This window comes from Gavialis gangeticus, unplaced genomic scaffold (genome assembly GCF_001723915.1).
Source record: "Gavialis gangeticus isolate Ggan-Ray unplaced genomic scaffold, GavGan_comp1, whole genome shotgun sequence".
In the NCBI taxonomy this organism is placed as follows: Eukaryota; Metazoa; Chordata; order Crocodylia; family Gavialidae; genus Gavialis; species Gavialis gangeticus.
This window is the reverse complement of record NW_017728997.1, coordinates 1135299-1158793: the sequence shown is the minus strand read 5'-3', so window position 1 is coordinate 1158793 and position 23495 is coordinate 1135299. Positions and strand designations below refer to the sequence as shown.

The 23495-nt window shown below is 44.4% G+C and overlaps 4 protein-coding genes across 8 annotated transcripts in view; 2 read left to right on the top strand and 2 right to left on the bottom strand.

The window, feature by feature from the left end:
- The first annotated feature begins 1086 nt into the window (after positions 1-1086).
- Positions 1087-9860, top strand: TATDN2 (TatD DNase domain containing 2). The gene is made up of 6 exons (XM_019504577.1): positions 1087-1212; positions 1422-1910; positions 3140-4054; positions 4705-4832; positions 5787-5970; positions 6610-9860. The coding sequence occupies exons 1-6, from the start codon at positions 1087-1089 to the stop codon at positions 6748-6750; spliced, it is 1983 nt and encodes a 660-aa protein (XP_019360122.1). The 3' UTR covers positions 6751-9860.
- On the bottom strand, positions 8540-17357 carry GHRL (ghrelin and obestatin prepropeptide). 3 transcript variants are annotated; one of them, XM_019504672.1, is made up of 5 exons: positions 17143-17357; positions 12141-12284; positions 11607-11720; positions 10945-11053; positions 8540-8921 (listed from the first exon to the last, which is right to left on the bottom strand). In XM_019504672.1, the coding sequence occupies exons 1-5, from the start codon at positions 17281-17283 to the stop codon at positions 8902-8904; spliced, it is 528 nt and encodes a 175-aa protein (XP_019360217.1). In that variant the 5' UTR covers positions 17284-17357; the 3' UTR covers positions 8540-8901. The 3 variants fall into 3 exon arrangements, with proteins under 3 accessions (XP_019360217.1, XP_019360215.1, XP_019360216.1); XM_019504670.1 differs by lacking the exon at positions 17143-17357 and adding an exon at positions 12497-12877; XM_019504671.1 differs by lacking the exon at positions 17143-17357 and adding an exon at positions 12497-12877 and having other exon boundaries at positions 11607-11717.
- RPL32 (ribosomal protein L32) lies at positions 17321-20489 on the top strand. Its single transcript, XM_019504673.1, has 4 exons — positions 17321-17400; positions 17787-17887; positions 18127-18308; positions 20308-20489. Exons 2-4 carry the CDS (start codon positions 17792-17794, stop codon positions 20435-20437), a joined length of 408 nt encoding a protein of 135 aa, XP_019360218.1. The 5' UTR covers positions 17321-17400; positions 17787-17791; the 3' UTR covers positions 20438-20489.
- Positions 20490-21217: 728 nt separating this feature from the next.
- The window catches only part of LOC109288927 (cullin-associated NEDD8-dissociated protein 1-like), a 31026-nt gene continuing 28748 nt past the window's right edge, over positions 21218-23495 (bottom strand). For all 3 annotated transcript variants that reach the window (XM_019504667.1, XM_019504668.1, XM_019504669.1), the window contains one exon: positions 21218-22875. In XM_019504667.1, the coding sequence (XP_019360212.1) occupies positions 22648-22875 (228 nt within the window). In that variant the 3' untranslated portion in view covers positions 21218-22647. The remainder of the gene's footprint in view (positions 22876-23495) is intronic.

Here is a 23495-nt window from a genome sequence, read left to right as displayed (position 1 = left end):
GCTGCCCCCACAGGGCGGTCGTGCGGCGGGAGCCGAGAGCCGCCCGGATAGGTCGCTGCGGGCGTGGCCGTGTGTGTGTGCGTGTGCGTGTGCGTGTACGTGTACGTACACAGGAGCTGTGCGTGTGAGTGTGCGCGCGCACACATATGGATGCTGCTGCATATATACGTATACATGCACCCGCGTGCATAGGTGTGTGTGTGTATGTAAGTATGTATACACACACGCACACACATACCCACATATACATACTGCACATATGTATATGTAGCGCGCAGGTGTGTGTGCATGTATATGGGGGGGTGACTTCAGCAGTCCCGGGCAGTTGAGGATGGTTGTCTTTGGTGATCATCACATCCGGGTGTCTGAAGAGGGCTGATGAGGTCTATCCCGGATGGGCAAACTCTACTGCAGCTCAAACATGTTTCTCTGTGGGGAATGTGTGTGTGTGGTGCTACGCACATGATATGTGTGTGCATACATGCACACATGCTCACACACGTATATATAGTATATGGGTAATTATTTGGCTAAGTTCACCAGCTGCCAATGGGCTCAGTACAACCATTTGGTGGGCTGAATCCGACCTGCAGGCTCTATGTTGTCCACCATTGTGATACAGTGTGTGTGTACGCTTGAAAATACATACCTGCATAGGCACGCGCATATGTGGCGTGTGTGCATGTGGATAGGCATGTGCATATGCATGGTGTGGGGGTGTGTACATGCGCATATATATACTATATGTGTGTACATGCATATATATATGTAGGGGGGATGTGTAGAGCACAAACTTCTGTGGACCCAAGTTCACTTCATCAGATGCAGCGTTCCAAATAGTATCATTGTGGCTTCACTAGGACAAGCTAATTTAGAAACCCCAGTGGTGTTACCCCAAAAGCAAGACATGTTGAAGGAGATGGGAGTAACAGCCCCCTGGAGGAATGTTTAGCATGTAGTAGTCCCCTGAGTTTGCAGAAAGGAGCGAAATGAAAATGTAATGAGGAGAACTGGCTCCTAGGGACTTAATAAAAAGTTATTCAAAAGTGTTTCAGGTAAAAACAGTACGTGGTGTATAGAGGGGCAATGGCGAGAAGTAATCCTCTTCCAGAGAGGTACTTCTGCTTTTGCCCACTAGGCTGGTTTTGCAGTTATCCAGAAGCCAAAAGGCTGGATATGTTTTTTCAGAAAAAGCAGCAGATTGTGATTTTTGTAGGTGTAGTCTCCAAACTATAGGTCTCGGGACATTCCATCACATGCTGGATCCATTAGCTTCCCTGAATTCACATTAGTCACCTCTGTCATATCCTGAGAGGAATTCTTAGTCCAGTACTCCTCAATCATAAATGCTTTGTGATTGATAAAATGACTTGGTATTTAATGAACAACTGAGTAATATAGTTTATTCATTTATTACACAGATTGAGAATAAATCCAAGGATGATGCAGACTGTAACTTGGCACCAAGGACTGAAAGTAAGGGTGCTTCAGAAGAAGAGACTGTAAGTCACAGGAAAAAGAGAATGAGAGACCAAGGATCAACAGTAATATATCTTAAGGCTCTCCAGGGTGTGTTTGGGCAATTGATAAACCAACAGCCCAGAAGGGCAGCACCTCCATCAGATGAAGTTAAGACTGAAAGCCCTGACCATGGAAAAAAGCCTTGCCAGTTGGGTGGCAATTCAAGAAGCTTCTGTACAGCTCCAAGGGTTGAAGAAGATCAGCATCTCCCACTAGATTTAGATGGACAGAAAACTGCCACAGATGAAAGTAGTTGTGCTAGGTCAGTTGCCATTTTGAGTGACCCCAGGAAAGAGCCTGTGACTTTCAAGAGGACAGTTATAGCAGAACCCCCTTCGAAGCTTGTATTTGTTGATGAGCCCTCTTCGAGTTCAGAAGATGGCCTTGAGGTGAGAGTCCACATGTTGAGCTGTGAAATAATGTTTCTTGAGTAAGACACGTTGGCATGGGATTGGAGATATTGCTAGCTAAAATTTTAAATGAGCAAAATAAAAGTTCTGACAAAATAACTCTTTCAACAGGGTGCAATCTAATAAGTGACCACTGCTGAAAATATGTCTCGATTTGCTCACTAGATAATAGTGCCACTAGGATAGAAATCAAGGGCTATCCTCCATTTCCTCAATACATAATATGAATGCAGAGGCACTTTTATTTGACTCAGTACAGGTTTGGAAGGTAACCCTTGTTAGCATGCACTGAAGTTTAGCTATGCTGCCATGTAATACACAGAGTCCAGCACGCCTTGGTTGATACCCTCTCATATTATGTGTAATCCTGTAGTTAGTTGTCTTCTACATTAATGTAGTCTAAGCAATGTAGAAGTCTGAAATGCTGATTATGAAGATATAGACAACAAAGAGTTATGGTTGCGCAAAAGGCATCTTTTCTTAGTTTCTCAGTTCCTGGATGAGTTATTTTCTGCTGGAAAAATTCCAGGCACCAGAGTAGCTGAACTCAAGGCAAAGTATACCTCTCTGCATTAGGCAGTGATAAGGTACAGTATTTAAAGATTGTCAGTATATTTCAGTGCACAGTTGACAGCCCAGAGGTAACAAGTTTGAGGACCTAGTGGAAGCGCTCGCAGCATGGCCGTATCAGGTTCCAGTGAATCTGAATTACGTTAAATACAATGTTACAAGGACACAAGAAAGGAAAGAAGTTTCTGCTGCCCCTTTTTACCCATTCTTCTAGGCCTCTACCCTAGATACGTTAGTCTACCCTGAAACTGATGTGCTTATTGGAATTGCTGTGTTCTTGGTAAGTTACAGCTGGTCTATAAAGCTAAGTGTCTAAGGCCCCTGCTGTGTGTTACGTATATTATGCAATTAACTGGTTAATCACGCAATAAATTTGACTCGCCACATGTCCCAAGTAAGGCTGGCCATATGTGCAAAGTAATTATCATACAACTAATTGGTTAATCATGCAATACATTTAGACCAGCCACACATGCAAAGTAATTATCACAAAAAAATGTAACAATTCTATAGCTGATTTCTATCCAGCTTTAATTTGAACACATAGTGGGGCCCTAATTGATATTCTTGCAATTCACTGTCCACAAAATTAAGTTTATTTTGTTGATCTATTGTGATTTTTGCCTTTTGGTTTACAGTTTGAACAGCAAAAAATGCCAGAGAAGGACCCATCTGTAGGAAGCGATTGGTCTGATGTGGAAGATGTAGAATCTTTGGCCAGATTCTCCCAGGAGGATTCACTTCCACAGCTTAATAGTCCAAAAATTTTGGAGACTTCACGAACTTTAAGTGATGACTTAACATATCCTACTAATGTGAATAGTTGCATGTGGGGTGACTCTGTCGGGCGCTGGACAAGTAGTCCCAAACCACCTGAGTGTTGTGCGTTTTCGAGCCCCAGCCAGGATACTTCCTGTCTAACTGGCTCAGGTACCAATTCTCTCTGTGACATTTCTGTAGAACTTGCAACAAATGCTTCTTTCAATGCATCTGAAGACGCAGAGTCACCAGTTGAAAGTGGACATTGGAGATCACGTTCCTATGATTCTTCTGTGGTCTGCAGGGAAAGAAGTAGACGATCTAGGGAGGAAGTGGGATCCCGTGCTCCCATTGTCCGTAGAGTCCGACTGTCGGATTCTTTTAGTAATGAATACGTGAACAGGGAAGTGCCTGATAAGCTGCCTAAATATTTGGAGGAGGGCTTTGTTGATACCCATTGCCATCTGGATATGCTGTATTCCAAGCTGTCTTTTAAGGGTACCTTTGCAAAGTTTAGAGGGATTTACCACAGCTCCTTTCCCAAAGAATTTCAAGGCTGTATAACTGACTTCTGTGACCCTCGCACTCTGAGGGACTCTTTGTGGGAGGACTTGTTAAAAGAAGACATGGTTTGGGGAGCATTTGGCTGTCATCCACACTTTGCACGTTACTACACTGAATTTCACGAAAGAAGCCTCCTACAGGCCATGCGGCACCCTAAAGCTATTGCCTTTGGAGAAATGGGACTGGATTATTCTCATAAGTGTTCTACAGATGTATCCACGCAGCACAAAGTAAGGAGCTGAACTTCTAGTTTATTAAATTATTTGTGCTTATTTCTAAGTTCTGCCTGTGAATTTCTAGCCCTTTCTTCCCCATACATATGGTGGGATAGCTTTATAGCCTTACATTGCCTTTAGGGTAGGAGAAAACCATGATAGCATTGTGTGAATTGGGCCATGAGTAAGATGCCAATACCTGGATATCTGGATAAAGTGCCCTATAACACAGCAGGGGAGCAACATGATTAAATGGACAACAGTGAAAATCAAGAACAATCAGTTTGCATCCCAGCTGCTTGTGCTTTCCTTAAGAAGCTTGGGCAGGTCAGGTAACACTTCTGCACCTTAGTTGTGCCATCTGTTAAATGAGGATGGCAGTTGTGGGGAAGTGTATCTGAAAGTGTAGATGTAACTTGGTTGGGTTCAGGGAATTTAAATTTCTATTAAAAGAACAGAATGATTGAAATGTCATCTACCCATTGCCATCATACCTCTGTGCCATCTCTGATAAGGTCCTGACTTAAAACGTAGATTTACTAGAAATCAACAGAGCTCAAGAAAGTGCTCCCCTCTGTCTCCCTGGCCTCCGTATTTTCTTTTCTATTATAATAATTCCAGTAGAACTTAAGGCTGTCTTAATTCTGACTTTATTTTTTATTCAGGTATTTCAAAGGCAGCTACAACTGGCGGTGTCCTTACGGAAACCTTTGGTAATACATTGCAGAGAGGCAGATGATGATCTGTTGAAGATCATGAAAAAGTTTGTGCCCACTGACTACAAGATACACAGGTAGCTAGCTCTCTTCACTATATTAAAAAACGCTGTTGATTCAGTATTGGTCATCATTAATACTGCCATGAATAAAATGACAATCAAATACGTAGAAATTTGACTAAGTTTTTAATAGGTTTTCTTTCCCTCACACAGAAGAATGTGACTTTGAGCGGGGGGTGGAAACTGAAAACAGAGTGAAAGTAAAAAAAATCTGTGAGGAGAGGAAACATTTTTTTCTCTAATCCATTTTGATTTTAGTAATTTTTAAATTAAGATATGTAGGAGTGATTTATTCCCTTTAGACGGGGGGGTTGGAAAAGTACAGTCTGTGGGCTGAATCCGTTCCACCAACTGATTGTACCTGGCCCACAGGCAGGTGGCCACAAATTCACAGGATCCAGCCCATAGACAGCCAGTAGCTCCAGCTGCTGCATGGTGTTGGGTGGGCATAGCTGTTTCTGTTGTGCTAGTCAGGCTGGCAGGACTGCTTCTGCCCAACACTGATACAGTAGTGTTAGCTGTGGACCTGGGCAGATGCCCTGATCCCCACCAGGAACCCGTTGGCCATGTTCACAGCTGATGCTGGCACCTGCCAGGGGCTGCTTCCAAAGGGCTGGGTGGGTGCTGGCATAAGTTGTGGATGTGGGGTGGGGAACTGGGCATGCTGCAGCCCCAGTTGGGGTGGGGACATCCCAATCCCCACCTGGAAACTGCTGGCCATGTTCATAGCTGATGCCAGTGCCTGCCTGAGGCTGCTTCCACAACATCAGGACGGTGCTGGCATAAGCTGCGAATCCATTCCCCTGGGACACTGAGACTTGAAATGGGATTTGTAAAATAAATACGTAAACACACAAACAGGATTCTTTGGATCCTTACTATATAATCTCCTTGTTTGGCCTCTGTCACCTTTTTTCAGAACTGACCGTTGTTACCTTGGAGAATAACCGACACTTTCTTAACCTTTAGGCACTGTTTTACTGGCGGTTACAATGTCTTAGAGCCATTGCTAAAGCATTTCCCAAATCTTTCGGTGGGATTCACTGCATTGCTGACCTATTCATCTGCTGCTGAAGCAAGAGAGACTGTTAGGAAAATCCCTTTGAACAGAATAATTGTAGAAACAGATGCTCCATACTTCCTTCCAAGACAGGTAAGAATGTTTCTATAAAATGCTCAGTAACTCTTCTCTCCAGTGTTGATTACAGGTCTTTCTGTCCTGTTGAGGCTGACTGATAGGACATCTACAAACAAGCAGCTAGAAGCATGTGTAGGCCTATATTTTGCCCCTGGTTTCCAGAAAGTGTATGGCTGGGAAGGCAAATTTTAGCCTCTCTTGCCTGGTAGCTGCTTCTCTTTACAAATAGGACCTAACCCTCAGGTTTGAATTTGTAGACACTGTTGCATCCTAGATGCAGATTCCAGCAGGACCAAATCAGCCCATTGTCCATCTATGGTTGATGTACTGAATTTTGCACTGGTCTGTCAGACAGAACTTTAAAAATGGAAGTTCTGTCTTCTCTGCTGTCCTTTTAAGATGGGGATATATTCCAGCCTCTCTGGCCTCTTGTGCTATTATGTGGATTATTTGCTGGCAGCTGCTTTTATGAAGTGCTCTGGGAAAAAAGCTGAACCAAAGCATCAAACAGCATTATGGAAAGACACTTTCTGACAAGTGTCCAGGCCCAAATAAAAGGCTTAACATGAAGGTAACTCCTGATTAGTCTTGAGTATTGCAGAGTTGAAGCGATTCACTGTTCCTGACTCTGCCCTTTCTTTAATGTTTTTGCAGGTTCCCAAAAGCATGTGCCAGTATTCTCACCCAGGACTCGCCTTGCACACCGTGAGAGAGATCACCCATCTGAAAGGCCTACCACTCTCCCTCACCCTGGCTAATTTAAGGCAGAACACAAAGAGTCTCTATGATGTCTAGGAAGGCGCTAGTTAAGGTAGAGAAGTCCTAGGTTGGGAAGACTGCTGTTGAACAGGGAGAAACTCTGAAGGCACACTTACATCACACCCTGTGACTGTGATCCCAGTGGTGACAGTTAGCCCCTCCTGACTTGTCATATCCACCTGCCTCATAAGAGTTACACATTTCTATTTATCCATGTCCCTTCACATCTCCATTTAATTTCCTGCTGCCATACCTCCCCTTGGATCACACCCCCAGACAAGGTGCCAGTGTCTGTGAGATCAGTTTTCCTTGAGGTGAAGACAAGGAGAACTAGTGTTGGGAAATGTGGAATTTTATCCAGTTTTATAGGTATTGGTCCATTCAAAGGAGTTAAATAGCTTGTAACCCCTGAACCATTCTTGACCTGAATGATTCAAGGACAGCTAGAGCCCAAAGGGTGAATGGGCATCAACCATAGCCTCTAAAACCACCTAACTGCTGAGACTGTGCAGTAAAGAGAACATACTGAAGCAGAGAATTTGATGCACAACTGTACCCCGTTCCTTGCACAACACAATGAAAACGCTGTACACAGTTAAGCTGGTGTTGTTTAGGTATGGACCCTTCCTTGAAAGGTATAATGAAGAGCATGTGCTATAGGTACTAAATAAGCTTTTAAACCTTTTTTAGCAAAATGTTATGACTGCTAGAGCTGATCCACCTAAACATAATTTTATGGCTGCGGTGGGTTTTAATTTCAGGAGAAACGAAGCTTGGCTATACATTACAACAACCCTCTTTAACCTGACTTGTATTTTGTTTTGTGGAAATCCATCCCAAAGGTGGTTCTGTGGGGCTGCGATCAAACTGTTGTGAAGACAAGTGCCTCTGTGAAAGAAGTGCCAAAAACCTTGATAAATACAGTTCTCAAACCAGGTTTTATTTGTAGAATTCTTTTTTTTTTTTTTTTTAAACTATTTCATATCTTTGCATTCAGAAGACTTTTTAACAAGGGGTAGTAACTTTTTTAATAATATTTGGAACTACAGTTGCAACTTTAAAAAAAAATTAAATATTTAAAAATGTTAAATAAACATTTCTAAGAGACTGCAAAATCATTAGCATGGGTCTCTATAAGCTAAATGCATTTGTGTAAATTGATTCTGCCTGTTTGCTCAGCCTCCATTCCAGGCAGGAATTCCAAACCCATTTCCGAACCCTGAAATGATGGTATGAAGGCAAGTTCCACTCCACCCCTCTGCTTCACAGATTTTCCATTCTGATGTTAGCATCGATTAGGCACTTGCTTCCTGGTTTATATGAAGGTTTTGGAATATATAGGGTTTTTTTTAAGTATTCCTTTTAAAAGTATTGTTAAAGGCACATGGTCTCTCTTAAGTCAGCCAACTGAGGGGAAAGAGTTGAGTGGGAAACCATCCTCCCTACTGCATGAGAGTATATCTCAGTAGTGGGGACTGCCTGCTCCTAGGGCAGCTCTCGCTCATGAATGTGCCTGATGCATTCAAGAGAGGGACAGTTTATACCTTTTACACTGTGAAAATACAATTTGATGTTCTCTTTGTAGAACCACTAAGGGCACTAGTTTGTCTCTAATGAAAATGACAGCTAGATTCTCACTAACTTCAAAAAAGGTGTGGGAGGGTGTGATGCCCTTTGAAACAGATGCATCAACAACAGAGTAAAGTGTCTAGGCTAACTGAGGGTGATTATTATGTGCAGCTCCTCATATTAAGCTGATGTGTATAGCAGAGACTGAAACTTGCATCTAGTTCTTCACATAATCTTAGAACTGGCAAAAAATTACTGCAGTTTCAATACTACTTTTATTTTCTGCTGCAGAAGCATACACAGGCCTCCTCCCTCCCTTTGTAGAAAAGGTTCAAATGACTTCCAAACACATCCTAGAACATGTGTGATACAATCAAGAAAAAAATAAAAGTAAAAACAACTTAGAAGTCAGGTGGCTGCTGGTTTTCTTTACCAAGTTATTTAATCTCTTGCCTCCCTCCCAAAAAGATCCGTTTTCACCCAAATGATTTAAAAAATGTAAATTATTCAGCCCCAGGCATCTGTTTTTTTAAAAGAATATTTTTCAGGTCCACAACTTGAAAGCAGAGTTTTGTTGTAATACAGTCATCATGTGCTGCTGGTGTCCTTCAACTCCTGTCAGTTTTCCACTTGGACTTCTGAAAGGGCAAAGGGCAGAGATTTATTTTGGTTTTTATATTGTAATTCCCAGAAATCCAACCAAGATCTGGCTTCTGTCAATGTAGTCTTGTCAGAAGAGGAAGGAGAGGAAGACACTGATTTGGGTTTGTGTATGCTTGCTGCTGTGATAGTGGCAGACTTATGTATGTGACTTGGAAGATATAGGGCTTGAGAAGGGATTTGAAGGACAGTAAAAGTAGCTTTTCAGATCCATTTATAGGAGGTGTTGGCAAACAGTGAAAAGACATTTATAGTGAGAACAAACAACTGAGTGATGAAAGCTGGCATTGTCGGCAGAATAGGGGGTGAAGAGCCAACACAATAAGGACGAGTGGATGAACAGGGAAAGGCAGAAATATGAAGGGTCTCAAACACAAAAATAAGACGACTGATCTTGATGTGGTGGTGTAGTCAGCCAATTTGCCTCCTTTGCATCCAAAATTATTTTGTTTGCCTTTTACTCGTTTAAAAAAAAAAGATACTGGCTGAAGGCATATGGGAATACTGACTTCTTTCAAAAGTGGCTTGTGATTCATTTTTTTTAAGTACTTTCATATTTTGGTCCCCAACATCAGGTTACTTAAAGCCTCCTTACTCAGTTTCTGAAAAATAGGCTCTTTTACAGGGTTTCATAGTGGACACCCAAAATGGCTATAGTGAAATCATAGTGTAAAGCAGAGGTAGGCAATGTTTTGGCCAGTGCCAAAAAAACTGCAATGTCTATCTTGTAAGCGGCCAGAGTGCCAGCATGCCAGAAAAACAAAGCCGGGGCGGGAGGTACATGGCAGGACACGCTGCATATTAATATAGTTAATGATTACAAATGTTGCTTTTTTTTTTTTTTTGCTTTTTACAGTAAATACCAGGTTTTCTAAAAATTCCAAACCTGGTGACAATGAATAAAATTTCATATACTACCTTTGTTGTGTATATTTTTTGTTAAGCATGTTGTGATGAGAGAGAGAAAGAAGAGAAAAAGAGGGAGGGAAAGAGAAAGGAGAGAAAAAAGAGAAGAAATAGAAGACGAGGAGAGAGGAAAAATAGAGACGAGAAAAGCACTAACCACCTGGGTGGGAGTGGGGCAGGGTGGGTGGCAGTGGCCCTGGTGGTGCAGGGCAGGGGGGAGGCCCTATGGTGAATTCCAGGGTGGCTATATGCCCCCAAGCCCTTCCCAGCAGTGCCCCTGTGCCCCGGACTCCAGAGCCCTAGTGGTGGCTACACACACCCCTCGTGGCAGCGGAGAGGCCCAAAGCAGCACAACCCCAGGTCCCTCCCCATTCTCTTGGAGGTGTGGAGCATGGTGGTGGGGCTGGGGCAGTGCAACCCTGGCCCCTCCACTGCCATCCATGCGGAGGCAGGCATGCATGCGTGTGCTGCCTCAGGCCCCTTCCCCAACTTGTGCCTCGAGGTGCACATGTAGTTGCCAACAGCAGAGCTGATGCCAGCACTCCGAAGCCATGGCTCCAGCTCTGTGTTGGCAGTGACTGCACGTGCGCCTCCAAATTTGCCTTAGGCCCCCCACCCCATAGCCACCCCTCTAGTACCACTTGGGCTGCCACCCCCCACCCCTCCCAGCACTGCCTGGGCCACACAGCCCACCACTCAAAGCACTGCCTGGGCCACCACCACCTGCCCTGCACAGCTGAGCCCACCCCACTCCCACCAGCAGCATAACCCCTCCGCCAGGAAGACGCTGGTGCTGCCCCTGCAACCAGCCCAGACTGGGTATCTGCTGCCAGCCATGGAGTGAGGCTGCTTGCAGCAGGGCTTGTAGCCTCCCAGCTACCTATTGGGAGCAGCCCAGGCTGCGTGGCTGGCAGCAGCTGTCTGGAGTCCGGGTGGGTAGTGGCGTGCCAAGCAAAATGACCTCACATGCCACGCTCTGACGTGTGCCAGGGGCTGCTGATCCCTGGTGTACAGATTTAGTATCCCACAATAGGTAAGAGCCTTTTGGCAAGCTTGCCTGGCAATCTTATCTTTCTCTGATGGTGCAGAAAGTACCTTTAGGGTCCCCTGTAAGAATGTCCTCTAAGATCCTTTCGAGCTCTTGTCCGTACTCTTGGTACTGTCCTGCTGTTATCTTGACACCAATTTCAAAGGGGACATTGAACTAAAACGAAAACACCAAATTAAAAGAATGGCTTAACTGTACCTTTTAAAGAGGCTTCAAATTCTTTCTGCTCTTGAGTGCACGCAGATTGCATGCTAACTTCAAAAAAAGTACAGTAATTGAAATGTCTGAAGGTTTGTCTTCTCCAAACATCAACTTGTCCTGAAATAATTATTACTCAATACCTGAGGAACAGGGATTTCTGCGGACAGCTGCTATGGGCAAATGCTGCAACAAAGTATGAGATTACTGAAAGAAAACAATTCTACAGTAAAATATTAGGAATTCTACAGTGAAAATAAATGTTGGTATTAAGTTAGTAGCAGGTTGCAGTTGTATTTTTTGCAATATTTCTCAGCCTCTTCAGATTTTAAGATTATCAACAATTTAGTCCTGAGTGCTCGTTTTAACTGCTCAAACTGGCTATGAATATATGTTACCTTTTGTGACAAATTTCTACTGCATTTTGTACTGTGTGATGATATAAAACAAAAAAAAGCCACAATTCCACCCCACCCGCCCAGCCTCATTGAATCCATTGCAAAATACAGACCTTAACTTCGATTTCATTGCTGTCTCCCTTTGCCTGTTTTTCATCTGTATCCAAAACTCCTTCTGTGCCCCGGCGGTGTAATTTGGTGGTAAGCTTCTTAGCATCTTTTTGCTGCTGAAAAGTAACCCAGTGTAAATTGTTTTTTTCCATAGACAAACAATTAGACCTGGGTGTGTGCTGGGAAATTGAACGCCTACAGTTTGCCATACAAACTATTTCACTAGAGGAAGTCGTTTTCCTCTCCCGTTGTTTTCTCTTGGTTTGAATGGGGATAGACAGTGAGAAAATTATCAGAGTCCTCTAGTTCTTTATTACCGCTGGAGACACTTCAGGGGCCCAATCTTCCAGGTGCAGATATAGCCTTAATGGTTCATGCTCATTTGCGATAAATCTCAAAGGCCTTATCCCCTGTGATGCTGAGGCAGATTGATGTTTTTTCTGAGTATTGCTTTAACATAAAGTCATTTGGTTTCAAGTGGTAATTCTAAGGGAAAGTGGTTTGGATTAACAAGAGAAGAATATTCTTAATTTTACCTGTGTCCTTGGGTATTCAGGGCTTAAAAAACTGGAGCCAGCCAAAGTAGTTTCTGTCCAGAGAATGCAGAAAAGAAAAATTCCCAGCAGAGCACTTCTGAGAAACATGATCGCCTTGGGCATGCGCTGAACCAAACCTGGGAACTTAACAAAGAGGAGAAGTTAAAGACTTTGCAGCATCACTTGATTGCAGAATCTGGATACAGCTCCTCCAGTTTCCCCTGATTTGAATTAGGCATTGAACTGCCTGGAAAATGTAAAAGATTGATATTAAAGATATGAATAGAGAGAATCCCCCTTAAAAGTGAGGTTGTTATTTTTTATTTAGAATGTTTTTGCTTACCCATTTCACTTACCTTTCTTCCACAAGTGGAAAAATGACAGAACTGAAGATGGGACAGGAGAGAGAAAGTATACAAGAGAGAAGGTGGTGAGGCTGGAACCAGCCTGAAAGGTTGCTTGCCTAGATTTGGTTCACCAAATGGCAGTGTGGGGAGTTTTTCTATCATTGGAATATTTGTTTTGTTTTAAAGTGCCCCTTGAAATACAACCCAATACGTATTTGCAATTCCTTGGAAACTTGCTCTGCTTAGGTCATAACCAAATCAACAAAAAGTGGAATACAATGCATAGATCTGTTGCTGGATTAGCTTTCCCGGGGGATTAGATAGCAGCTCTCTGAAACAAGATCCAGACGTTGAGAATATTCCGTTCATTAATGCTGGTGAAATGATTGTGGCTTGAATTCTCCGAAGAATACTTTTCAATCAGTACCTGAACTGGCATAGCTCAGTAACGAAATAGAGAAGTTAAGTGTATATGTGGCCTATTGTAGAAAATGTTTTCCTTCTGTTGTTTTACTAAGTGGGTTTTTCCACCTTTTTAAAATTTCCCTTGTTAAAGACCTCAGGCTATAGTGGGGATTTTCAGCCATGTTGTATGGGGGTGGGAGGTTGTTTAGTCTTCCATGTTTACCAGATTGGACATTGGTTCAGGGAAGAACAGAGAAGGGGTGAAAGCCTGGGACAGTTCTCCTGTGGACTCCCAGCTCAGCCAGAAAAGGGATTAGGAACCACAGTGGAGGTAGCACGCGCAGAGACGGGTGCTGATGATACAGCTACAGCCAGCTGAGCGGAGTCAGAATTTGGGCAAGAGAACAAAGAATGAAATGCCTCTGGGGAGCCAGGACTTCAAAGCTAATCTGAAACAGAAACCAGCACTTCACAGCCTTGTGGCAAAAAAAGCTTCATGATCTCTTCCTGAACAGTTCTCCTATGGACTACAGGAAGACCAGGGTGTTTATCTTAAGAGAAGAGAGGAAAAAGGAGGGACATAAGAATATGACCTGAGGAAGGTAGATTGGGAACTTCTGCTCTCCAAGGCTTGCAAGTGGAAATTCATTGTTGTTTAAAAGTGAAAAAGACAAAACCCTTCAATAAAAGAAATATTTCTTTTTCACACAAGATGCAGTTAAGCTGTGGAACTCAATGGTACAGGAAACCATTGATCACAGGAATAGAGAGGCATAAAACTGGAAGTGACCACCTGGGTCACTACCCAGCATCCAAGAATTCAACCAGATTTAGCACTGTCTATTTCTAGGATTACAGATTCTGACACACTCTTTGAATCTGGTGGGAAATGGGGGGCAGGAGAAGCATCCTTTTTTAACAGGTGGGGCCAGCCATGGTCATACAAGCCTACCTGGAGCAGGGTGAGTAGGTCAGCTATTCAGAGAACAGCCCCTGAGCTACAGAAGAGGTGGAGGCACCAGACAGAACTCTGACTGAAGACAGGTACCCAGAGCAGTGAAGACAACAAAGGAGGAAAATAGAAAAAAAATATAATTTTTGCCTATAATAAAAGCCTTGCATTGTATTAAAGTAAGGAATAACTTGTCTGGAACTCTGGGCAAAATCCTTGTTATGTCCCTACAGCCATTACGTTCCTTTGGGTTAAGTACAGATAGTCAAAAAACCCAAGGCTGAATTGATTCTGTCTTCGTAGGTTAGTCTAAGCTGCAAAGATTGAACCAATAAGCAGATGAATGGACATTCACTTTTGATTCGGGAAATGCAGCCCACATGCCTGCAGTGGCTCAAGCCAGGAGCTTGTGGGGGGTGCTAGAGCATGGCTCTCTGGCACATAGTCAGCATGGGTTGTGTATTCGCTTCCTCTTCATGCACCCCCAAGATCTCTGGGATTTGCAGCCCAGAATCACAACAAGACTCTGCACAGTTGCTCATCATTCCCTCTTCCTGCTTCCAGCTGCCTCTGGGATTTGAACTAAAAGCTGTCATTTGGCAAAATAGAGCTACAGAGAAATTTCAAAGCTAGAAAATGTTTGGTATTACAATATTTGTTTAAACAAATGGATTCAAATTTCCCTCTACTTCTTCACCTTTTGTTTCAGTGGAACAAAGGAGGTGAAACTAAACACAATGCAAAAAAAACCCACTCTCCTCTTTTACTTCATCTTGGAAGAAAGTTTGGAAACATCTAGGGAATGGAAAAGTTGGGGGAATCCCACTGCTTCAATTTTTGCATATGTAACCTTGAAAAAACTGAAGTGTTAAGTGCTTGACACAATGATACAGGACTTCCTTCCTTGGCAAACTTTTTCCTAGCTGGCAATACCAACTTCATTTTCCCCACAGCTCTGATGTTTCTCTGCATCAGAAATGAAGTTCCATCATCCAGGTTTGTGCTGGTGAATTAGGGTGACTGACACATGATCTTAAGACATAAGCCATTGAAATAGGAAGGGATTTTTAAATCAGGCTGTTTGGATGCTTTGGATTGTGTAGGCAGGGGGGAAGGAATATCTCTATCGTGTCAAGCACTTAACACTTCAGATTTTTTCATACTTATACATGGAAAAAATGAAGCAGTGGGATTTTCCATTCCCTAGATGTTTCCACACTTTCTTTCAAGAGGAAGTAAAAGAGGAGAGTGTTGGATTGTTCTGTTTTGTCTTGCATTGTGTTTTATCTCCCCTCCTTTTTTCCACTGGCACAAAAGGTGAAGAAATAGAGGAAAATCTGAATCCATTTGTTTAAACAAATACTGTCATGCCAAACATTTTGTAGCTTTGAAATTTCCCTGTAGCTCTACTTTGCCAAAGGACAGCTTTTAGTTCAGTGTTAACCATCTCCATCTGAAACCACTGAAGAGGAGTTTGTAAATGTGAGGTGAGAACCTGTAAATGTAAGGCCGAATCGGTCACGTGCTGAACTTCAAGCACAATTTTAAGCTTGGTTAGCTGTAAAGCTTTGACTTGTGGAGAGGGGAGAGGAACATCATGCCTGTATTTGTAATCCCTGAACTAGTAGCAATCTATAGAACAGTATAGGATGATCTGGGGCCCAGTGCCCTGAGAAGGTACCTCACCTTATAGCTCCTAAAAAGTTTAGGTTAATCAGGACAGTTGTTTTCACTTTCACGCTTAGGGCTGGAGTTGTTCTGCTGCTGTAGTGGACCCCAGACTGTTGGATGTTCTGGATGTAGAGACCTTGCCTACTGTCTTTTGGATGACCAGAACTGTTAAATCATTGCATGGCACCTACGGGACAAATAAGAGTGCACAGCTCCAATGCTGACAGGCTGCTGTTAACTGTATGTTTTCACTTTCAGTTTGGGATGGGGCTGAAGAACTATCAGAGTTTTGAAGCGGGGAGTTTGAAATGCTCTTGCAAGCAGTGGCCTGGATGACTTCAGAGAGGTACCTTGCAGAAATACTCTCCTGGGGAGCTGAGCCTGGTGGCAGGCACTGGAATGCTGTTAGGTGGGGAATGACAGGGTTCATGTCCCAAATTAGCCTGTTTTTGAACCAAGCACTTACTCCATCTGTACACCTGAGGAGCGAGGCGGAGATACGCTGAGTGCCTGCGGTTTGAAAAGAACCAGCTCACGTTCAAACAAAGGTATTTTGAAAGGTGTGCAAAGATGCATATCATTTGAGTAAAGATCAGCCTCAGCTCAAGAATGGGAATGCTCTCTTTCAAAAAAAGGAATTATTTGTGATGTCACAGGAAATGTTGTTGATCTTAGATAGCTTTGTTCCTTTTTGTACCAACGTATTCTGTTGCCACACAGGTAAGGAATGGGACATATTTGTGGGGCATGAATAAGTAGCATCTTCTCTGAGCAACTGGGAAAGGATTAACAAAAGTCTGGTCTTTTTTTTCTTTTACCTCAGTATTGAAGAAATGTAAAGCAATCATGAGAACTGGACTCAGCAGCCTTTTTGCTGTAAATCTTGCCAGATGCTTGGGCTCCACTTACTGTATTTTAGTCCAGGCATCGTACATTATGGTTAGGGCAAACACCAAGCACTTACCAGCAACCTCTAGTCCTCAAGTTGATCTCAGAAGACCATCATTCACACAAGTGAAGAATATAAAATGATATTCTGACGAGTCAACCCAAGTTGAAAATTGCATTAGATGAAATTTATCAAATTTTGTTCCTCTCTCCAAGGGTCCTGCCACGTGTTCAAATTAAAGCTGGACAGAAACAAGCTATAAAGTTGTTACACATTTTCAAGCACTAACTCTGTAGCGGCTGGCTCTTTTTATAGCTGGGTGACCATTTTATGGCAGGAGGATCATTACTTTGCACCATTTTGTGCGAGTCACCAGTCAATTGCACAATAGATGTCATGGGGGCAGGGGCCCAAGCCTCAGGCATGGCAGATCATTAGCTAGGGACTGAAGCCAGTACAGCACATGGTATTGATTATGTCAAGAGTGACGTTTATATCACGTCACTGTTAAAACAATTACGTCAAACACCCTTTAGCTTACCAACCCCTCCTGTCCGGGGCGCAGGAGGGGAACAGCGCACCCAGCCGGCTCCATGCCGCACTACCCGGACCGTGCCAGTAGGAGCTTCAGGTACTGGCAGCAATACTGGCGGAACAGCTTCCGCCGCCCTCCTGCGCCTGCGCAAAAATGGCCGTCCGTGCTTGGAGGCTGGGTCCTGGCAGCTTGGTATAACTTACCTGCTGATATTGTAGGTGGGGGGAAACCCACGTGTGGCCGTGGACGACACCACCCCTGCAGCAAACCGCCTTGAAGCTGCGCGTAGGTCCCCTGTTACCTGGGGACCGCGCGGCTGCCCACACTCCCCCCTTCCGCTGCATGCGTCCCGTGGCTGCACTGACCTGCCGGGACCCGCGGCAGAGTTCCCATCCCCCCCCGCGGGCCGCCCCCTCCCTCTCTCCGCGCTGCCTGCCGCGGTAGGTGCAGCGCTCCAGCCGGTAAGTACGATCCGCCGCCATCCTGTGCCGGGGCCGCCCGCAGCCCGCTGCCGGCGCCTCCCCCGCGCTGCGGGCGGCACCCCCGCTGCTGCCGCCCGGTATTGCCCGCAGCGGAGCCACGGGCCGGGCCCGGTAGCTCTCGGCTGCCCTACAGCGCATGCGCCCTGGTGCTAAGTGTGGGGGCTGCGGGATTCAGGCCCTGCGGAGCCCGGGCCATTAGCACTATTAGCACGGGCTATTTGGGGGCCCCCTTAGCAGCAGGGCTGCAGCTGCTAATGGGGAGGTTGCAGGACACTGGGCCGTGCAGAGGCTGGGCTAGGGCAAAGATTGGGGGTGCAGGCGGGGAAGTCTCTGCCACTGCCTCATCCCTCTGGCCACCCCCACAGACACTATGCCTGCCCTCCGGCCGCTGGTGAAGCCCAAGATCGTCAAGAAGAGAACCAAGAAGTTCATCCGCCACCAGTCCGACCGCTATGTCAAGATCAAGGTAGGCCCGTCTCCCCCAAGAGTTGGTTCAGTCCTGGCAGAGCTTGCCCAGGGAGCTGTTGGATGCTGAGTTAAAGCCCAGAAAACACCGTGTGTGAAGGGGCAATTAAGAATCGCACGGGGGGAACGGGGGATGGCTTGGCTCTGCAAAGAATCAAGTTTGCTTGATGTGCAGTTAAAGCCAGGCTGTTACATTGGGCATGCTGTTGAGTCAAAACATTGTTTTCGCATCATTCCCAGCGCAATTGGCGTAAGCCAAGAGGTATCGACAACAGAGTCCGCAGGAGATTCAAGGGCCAGATCTTGATGCCCAACATTGGTTATGGTAGCAATAAGAAGACAAAGCACATGCTGCCCACTGGGTTCAGGAAGTTCCTGGTCCACAATGTCAAGGAGCTCGAAGTGCTTATGATGAGTAACAAGTAAGTGAAGACAGGCTTTTGGCCCTGTTAAGAGGGGTGGGTGGCTGGTTGCCTAGATGCGCCTGTGCTGTTTGGTCTGTGGCAGTGGTCAGACCTGGAGGTTGGGGCCAGAGGTAAGTTGGTAATGGGGGGGGAGGAGTACAGTGAAATGACCAAGATCTAGCAGCAGCTGAGTAAATGCTGGAGAGAGGGAGCCACTCCCCTGCCTTTTTACACAAGCTGGGCCCTGCTTTTACCTCCCTGTGCTGCACTTGACTCCAGGGAAGTAGCCTGTCATTATACAGTGTTTAGAGCCTACCCAGGAGTGGCAGCCCTGGGGCACTACCATGCTATAAATGCAGGAAACTTCAGCAGCAAGGCCCCTAGAGCCAAGTGTACTTGTCCAAGTATGCTCGACCTCCTTGCCCCCTTAGCATTTAACCTGGAGCAGAAAGCAGGAGACTGGCCTTGAAGAGTACTAAACCCTGGTCCCTAATGCCTCAGACTGCTGAGGAGCAGGCAGTCAGTTCCCTCCTGCTATCATATCCACTCCAAGCTACTCTCCGACCACAACTGAAGCATGACTTCTGTCAACTTACACCCATAGTTCTTGGAAGCAGGCAAAATAATGACTAGGGAAGCCTTCAGTGTTAAGATAGAAAAATGGTGGCTAGTTAAAGGGGATGAGGTCGTCTTTGGTGGATTGACTTTGACAGATAGGTGGCCTGAAAGCAGCAGAACTTGGTTGGATCACCCTGACTTGCTTCCTGTTGAGCTGTCTTAAGTACTTTAAATAGTTCTAGTCAGCGTGCATGGTCCTCTGCAGAAAAAAATAGAGATTGTATTTAAAGAGCTCTGTTTTTATCAGGTTTTGAAGATGGGTATTAATGAAGTAATTCACGATGGTGGAGTGTTGGGTAACATCTGAATCCAGGGTGTGATTTTTACAATGGGCTGAATTTCACTTCAGTGTTGCCTACAAACTGTGTTTTGAGAGAGAATAGTGCTAGAGATCAATTTTAATGTGGTCACCTTGACTGCCTAGTCCTAGTGAGAAGCTAAAGAACAGTAACTATAGTTTCCTTTTGGAAGTGTGCTTTTTCTTTAATTAAAAACGCAAAAGCAGTAGAGGCACTAATATACACAACCTATTTCCAGTAGATTTTACAAGTCTCATAGAACTTGTTAAATAATAACTTCTTAACCTCTTAAATAGACCAGATAATTCCAGCAATACAGGATGTTTTGATCCACACTTCTGCATGTACCACTATAGTGATTCGTGAGCAGAAAATAAATTTGCTGAACTGGAACTGTCTAGAGGAGGACAGACTCCTGGCTTAAGTCACCACTGATGTAAATGGATACAACTCAGCAGTCTGTACTAGAGTTGTGCTTGCTTAGCCCAGCACTAGCCTGTGTTGGTGGGTGTTCTGGGGGAAAAAGTGGGTTGCAAGATTTCAGAGGGTTGCAAGGTGCAGGTTGTGAAATGTTGATCCTGGAAAAGTGCTGAGACCATGGCAGGGGGCAGGGTGCATGAGAAAGATGAGGCCAGGCTGGGTGTTTGCAGTGGCCGAGAGACGCTGCTCAGGAGCCAGAATAGGCTGTGACCAGGCTGCCTGGCAGGGCATGTTATGGTAGTACCATCCTAGGGCAGGGGCTGCTACAGGCCTCCCCTCCAGCTCACTCCATTGCTGCCTGCATGAGTGGAGCTGCTGCAGTCAGTGTACTCTGGCTCAAATGGGACTGGGGCACCTGGGTGCTCCCCCAGCAGGGCTATAGCTTGGGAGTGAGGGCACCAGCGGGGCCAGGGATGTGGATCAGGGCAAGCCACGAACCTTTGCAAATGGGTCCCAGTAGGAAAAAGGTTGAGAACCACTAGTTCTCAACTGGCTGTTGCTACCTACAAGAACATTCTTGTTACCTAAGGCTTGAATTGGCTTTGCTGTCTGCTATTAAGATATTAGTTATTGTGTAGATGGGCATTTGTGATGCTAGATTAACTTTTGTTATTGTGCAGGTCATACTGTGCAGAGATTGCTCATAACGTTTCCTCTAAGAACCGCAAGGTAATTGTGGAGAGAGCAGCACAGCTTGCAATCAAGATCACCAATCCAAATGCCAGACTGCGCAGTGAGGAAAACGAATGAGTTGGCTCCTCTGTTTAATGCAGCTGTATTAATAAAATGTGAAAATACCCAACCAGTGTGGTGTGGGGTGGTTGAATGTCTCTATACTACTCAAACTAGAATGTTGACACTCCTTTCTATAACATCCTGGAAAATGAGACTGTGTAGCAAAAACTATAAGTGACTGTCTACCTCAAGGTCACACTAGATTGCAGGGGAGGGGAAGGTACCCTCCTCCCCCTTTGTGATCCTATGTTTTGAAGCTGAGCAGGTCTTGGAGTTATTTTAACTGCACTAAGAAAATGGGCTTGTAAATACACCTTCTTTGAACCAGCTAATCCATTGTTATGGAGGTGACTGCCTGCTGTAGCACTACCTGATGCTTGCTAAGGCTAGCACATGCAGTGGTGGTAACGCCTCTTCCTCTACTAGAGCCTGTCCTCTTGCAAAGCATACTACATGGAATCAAGCTTTCTAAGCTTAAATTCAACTTAAGATATGCCCTTACCACTTCTACCCCCACCCTGCTGCTAGGTAGAGGGAACTGGACATGAAACTCCAAAAAAAGTACTATACCACCAGACCACATATTACATGTGCTGCTTTCAGTCCTTCTACATGCAGAGATAGCCTACCTTGTTTTGTATTGCCTTCTTGGAGGGTCTTCTGAAGTGTGTTGTTTTTTCCCCTCAATATTTGAAGGGGAGATGGTGGGGAAAGAACATTGGGATCAATGTGCAATCCAGAAGTAATAATAAATAATGGTTATTTTACCCCCACATAAGTTCTGTAGCAGATAGGTAACAGCTTCATCATCTCTCTTTATTTTCTTTGGATGCCACTCATACAGCATGGAAATTCTCACACTCCACACTATAAATAGACCAGCTCAAATGTTTCACACCAACCACTCTTATCAAAAACAAGGAGAAAAGCCCTGAACTGAAAGCTTAGTACAAATCCATGGCTACAAGAGGTGTCATGGTGGCTTCATTCTGTAGTTTACTATTACTCTATCCATCGCTTATTGTTAAAGAACTTTCCCTGCATCCATCACTTCTTAGGGCAGGGTAGGATTTGAGCAAAACCATTAAAATAACGTTAAGTGATGTGCAAAGGTTCTAGTCTTCTGAAAAGCACTTACGTTCCTGCAAGTTCTCATTTAGTGGCCCAATACAAAATATCTAGCAAAAATAGGAGAGTACTGAATGCAGGTGTCTGACAGCAACATGCTGTATTTTACTTCTAAGATGACAAATTTGGAATACATCAGTGCTTTGGTATCCAATGGTCACCCAGAAGAACACTGCTGGCAATTTAAACAAGGGAAAGAGGCTGTTGCACATACAGATTAAAGATAAAGACGACTCTGGAAGGTTAAAATGTAATTAGCAGGTGACATTCCATTTTGGAAGACAGTTGATTTCAGAGACACTTTGTGCAGCCAAACTCCTTGATAGTGAAATCAAGGGGGGAAAAGCCTTGTTATCCACCTGCCTCCACAAAGGTAACTAAGGATCAGTTCTCTTGCTTTATGCATTGACCTACAGGGAAAGTCAAGAAATTGTAAGTAATAAATAGCGTGTGCAGCTTATAGCAGACAATTCATTTAGCTAACACCTTAGGGTGAAGACTCTTTTTAGACCTAGCAATTTTGACACCAGGAGACAGTGAAACTTAACTGGTGGCCAGTTCTGTCACAAGACTAAGCTTCTTGGCCACTGTTGTCTAGTGAAAAGATAAAGAAATTCCTTCTGTTGACAGGGCAATTGGGGTGCAAAGTGCATGTGCAATGGTAAAAATGAGAACTAAGTCACCTTGAAGCTTTTTCCCCCTCATGCTACTATTCCAAACAAGGCGCTGTGGTGGGGAATCATTCTGGGAGGAGGGTTCCATTTTGCAGCACCATACTAAAACAAATTTAAATGGTCTCATTCCTCCCATCTAACAACTTGCTGAAGAATTTAATGCACTGTATTTCACTCCCTCCTAGCAACGGCTTTTTACCTTAGCCACATCTGCAAGATTAGAATTCAGCAAGAGGAAGCAGACGCCTGCATTTGGGCAGCTGGAACTACGCAGCCAATTTGTGTTTGGTTTATATGGCTCCTGCAGTTGAGCCCAGCTCCAAGACATTCTTTCTTAGCCTGCCTACAAGAAATCCATTTCCGCAATGCATTATGGGGACAGGAGGGTGATGGGGATGGGGAGATGGAAAGACAGGGTGAACTTTAACTCATCTCCATGGATTCTGTGGTGGACAACGAAGCAGAATCCTTCTGAATACTCTCGAAGAGCGAAGCCATTTCAGGATTGGCTCTGATTTGAGAAGAAAATTCAGCCATCACTGGACTTTTCTCCACTTCAGGGATGGTTAGCAAAGCAGCAACTGCTCTCATTGCTGAACGTTTCAGCTCATCCTGCTTTTCAAACTCCTGTTTCACAGAACCGGCTTTTACCTGAAAGTCCAAAACAGCAACAACTTTAATGGGGGGACCTGGAAAAGGAGGCACATGCATGCTGGAAATACCAAGTGGTGGGCATTTAGAGCTGTGGGGGACAGGAGTTTTCTAACCAGAGAGAAAATGGGCAAGAGGGCTTTTCAAAAGTTGGCAGCATGGACTCACCCAGTCAGAGATCAGTGTGAGGCCAACATCAAGCATTTAAAATAAACCCAACATCTTATACTAGTGACAAATATGGTATCTAGAAGTTTAACTGAAATGCTTAGGAGCAAGCTGGAATACATTTGTGTGTTCACAAAGGGCGATTTCTCCCTTGATATAGTTCAGCAAAAACTCCATTAAAGCATGACAGAAACACACATCACAATTTATGATGAACGTATCTGAAACCTAAAATAATCAATTTAGCCTGGCTACATACACAACATGCCCCACCAAATTAATAACCAAAGTCAAGTCTTATTGATAGCTATGCTGCGTATGTGTCTTCATGAATTCAATTCTAATCCCTTCATCTGAAGTGAAGCTGGCCTTCATTATATGCTAACAGCTAGGGTTGCTTGTTCCTGGCTTGCTTTTAAAATGCCTCATCACTATAAAAGTCTACAGTAGTG